Source organism: Crocodylus porosus, unplaced genomic scaffold (genome assembly GCF_001723895.1).
Source record: "Crocodylus porosus isolate Cpor-Errol unplaced genomic scaffold, CroPor_comp1, whole genome shotgun sequence".
In the NCBI taxonomy this organism is placed as follows: Eukaryota; Metazoa; Chordata; order Crocodylia; family Crocodylidae; genus Crocodylus; species Crocodylus porosus.
Window position 1 is genome coordinate 88,448 of NW_017728888.1, and position 2,792 is coordinate 91,239.

Sequence of the window (2,792 nt, forward strand, 5' to 3'; positions counted from 1 at the left end):
CCCTTCCTGCCCCCGTGCGGAGCCAGGGCACGGGGGCAAGACCCTGCGGGGTCGGTGCAGCAGAAGCATTGGCCCATCCCCATCCCCAACCCGGCTGGAGCAGCACCAGCGCCCTAAACGCCCCTGCCACGTGCGGCAGAAAGGGGAGGAGGGGCAGGCAGCACCGCCCCGACCCCGGGACAGCGGCACGCGCACCGCAGCGCCCAGACCCCCCCACCCGGTGGCGGGACTCCCTCTTCCCGGCCACGTGCGCCCCTGGGCGCTCCCCGGGAAACCCCGCGCTCCGGCGCCAAAAGGCGCTGTCCTGGGGGCGGGCTCAGAACGGCCTTTCAGCCCCTCCCATTGGCGTCACGCGCGACCGGAATAACTACCTCGCCGCCCTATTGGCCGCGGGCGCGGAAGGGCGGGTTTTCACATCGTTCTACCATTGGTTGCTCTCGGGTCTCGCGCTCCCATTAGCCAGTGGAGGGGGAAGGGCGGGTTCCGAGGGCTCCTCCCGTTCTCTCATTGGCTTGCCAACTGGTTTCCGGCTGGATTGTCTCGGCTTCCGGTTGGCACCGCGCTCAGTCGTGTGGTGATCGTGGGCGAGGCAGGATGGTACGTGGGACCTTTGTTCGCCCTCATTTCCCACCCCCCGCCCGGGGCGGGCGGCCTGCCCGGGTGGGTCCCGGTGACCTCCGCGCCCCCCTAACCTCTCTCCCTGCCCTCTGCCCCCAGGTGCTGCTGCACGTGCTGTTCGAGCACGCGGCCGGCTACGCGCTCTTCGCGCTCAAGGAGGTGGAGGAGGTCGCGCTGCTGCTGCCCCAGGTACCGGGGGGGCCGGGAGGGGGAGACCCCCCAGGGCGCGGGGCGGGTCCTGGGGCCGCATCCTGCCCAGCCCGGGTTTCCCGCCCCCAGGTGGAGCAGAGCGTGCTCAACATCGGCAAGTTCCACAGCCTGGTGCGTCTCGCCGCCTTCGCGCCCTTCAAGTCGGCACAGAGCGCCCTGGACAACATCAACGCTGTCTCGGAAGGTGGGGGCTGGGCCCGGGGACGGCTCCGCCGTTACGCCACGTGGGCAGGGCTGGATCCGACCCCCCCACGCACCCGGATCAGGCCTGGGGGCCGGCACGTGCCGCTTGCAAGGGCCCTGCCCCTCTTGTCCCGTGTGTCAAGATCAGGGTCGGGGCCGTGGGGGAGCAGGGTGGGTGTTCTCCCACCGTCGCCTTCACAGGTTTGTGGAGGCTCTCAACGCGTGGGGCTTAAGCATCTCGGCTCTAGAGATCCAGTATGAGGATTTTTCTCCGCAGCATCTGCGCCGCTGCTGCTCTTGGGGATGGGGCTCACCGGGTGGGCTGCGGCCATTACCCGGCCTGGCCTAGCTGTCGCTCTTAGCTCTCAGAAACAGAGCTGGGGGCAGGCAGCAGAAAGCAGAGTGGTCAGCGGGGGTAGCACATGTCAGCAGTGCTCTGGGTGTGGGGCCAGATGGCCAAATAAGTTCCCCCCTATGGCTCAAACCCAGCAACCGGAGAGGCGTTGAGGCTGCCCTGGGGTGAGTCTCTGCGCTTAGGCCTCTGATGCATGGGGTCTGAGTCTGCCCACCCCCAGAGTCTTGCTGAGTCCTGGTAGCAGCGGTAGAGCCTCTCTGGGCCTTCCCTGCAGCGGAGAAGGGAACAAAAGTGCAGGTATGGCCCTGCGGCCCTGACCCAACCTCTGCCCGGCGCAGGCGTCCTCCATGAAGACCTGCGGCTACTCCTGGAGACGCACATGCCAGCCAAGAAGAAGAAGGCGGCACTGCTGGGGGTTGGCGATGCCAAGATCGGGGCAGCCATCCAGGAGGAGCTGGGATACACCTGCCAGACTGGAGGGGTTGTGGCCGAGATCATGCGAGGTGAGGCGGGCAGCAGGGTCCCTGCGGGGCAGGAGGCCATGACTCCACGAGCAGAGCGTGAGCCGTCTTCTGGCCCGCAGGAATCCGGCTGCATTTCCACACCCTGGTGAAGGGGCTCACAGCCCAGTCAGCCTCCAAAGCGCAGCTGGGCCTGGGCCACAGCTATTCCCGGGCTAAGGTCAAGTTCAACGTCAACCGTGTTGACAATATGATCATCCAGTCTATCAGTCTCCTGGACCAGTTGGACAAAGACATTAACACCTTCGCTATGCGCATCAGGTGGGCGCTGCTGCGTCAGCTGTGGGGGTTGGGGGTATCTTTGCTACGTGGTCTTCGAAGGCAGGGAAGTGTCTGCCTGGTTCTCCCGATGCTTACCACAGACAGCGCAGCTCGTAGCACTGCCTGTACAGAAGAGGGAGGTACAGTATCCGTCCTTCTTACACCACAGCCAGGGAGGCTGTGACCTGGCTGTCTTGTGACCAAGGTGACACTCTCAGTGTGGGGCAGGGCTCTGCCTGCCAGTGCCAGGCTGCCTGCAGTGGGCGTCTGACACTCCCTTCTCCTCCTGCCCAGGGAGTGGTACGGGTATCACTTCCCCGAGCTGATCAAGATCGTGAGTGACAACTACATATACTGCCGCCTAGCCAAGCTCATCGGCAACCGCAAGGAGCTGAATGAGGAGAGCCTGCCAGGGCTGGAGGAAATAGTCATGGACAGCGCCAAGGCCCAGGCCATCCTGGATGCCTCCCGCTCTTCCATGGGTGAGCACCGGAGCTGCTGGGGGAGGGGGTCCAGCCTCACACCTAGCTAGCGCCTTCTGGATCGGGGCATAAAATGTCCACCCCAAGCTCTCCTGGAGGCAGAGTCAGCCCAGACAAGCCCCCGTGTCTGACCTTGGAGCCACATGACACAGTTGCCCCGAC

At 65.3% G+C, this 2,792-nt stretch overlaps 1 protein-coding gene across 1 annotated transcript in view; it reads left to right on the plus strand.

Annotated features, from left to right (window-relative positions):
* Positions 1 to 471: 471 nt before the first annotated feature.
* NOP56 (NOP56 ribonucleoprotein) overlaps positions 472 to 2,792 on the plus strand; it is a 6,210-nt gene continuing 3,889 nt past the window's right edge. Inside the window, exons 1-6 of the mRNA XM_019554552.1 lie at positions 472 to 597; positions 718 to 807; positions 898 to 1,012; positions 1,705 to 1,869; positions 1,950 to 2,148; positions 2,443 to 2,630. Of these exons, the coding sequence (XP_019410097.1) occupies positions 595 to 597; positions 718 to 807; positions 898 to 1,012; positions 1,705 to 1,869; positions 1,950 to 2,148; positions 2,443 to 2,630 (760 nt within the window). The 5' untranslated portion in view covers positions 472 to 594. The remainder of the gene's footprint in view (positions 598 to 717; positions 808 to 897; positions 1,013 to 1,704; positions 1,870 to 1,949; positions 2,149 to 2,442; positions 2,631 to 2,792) is intronic.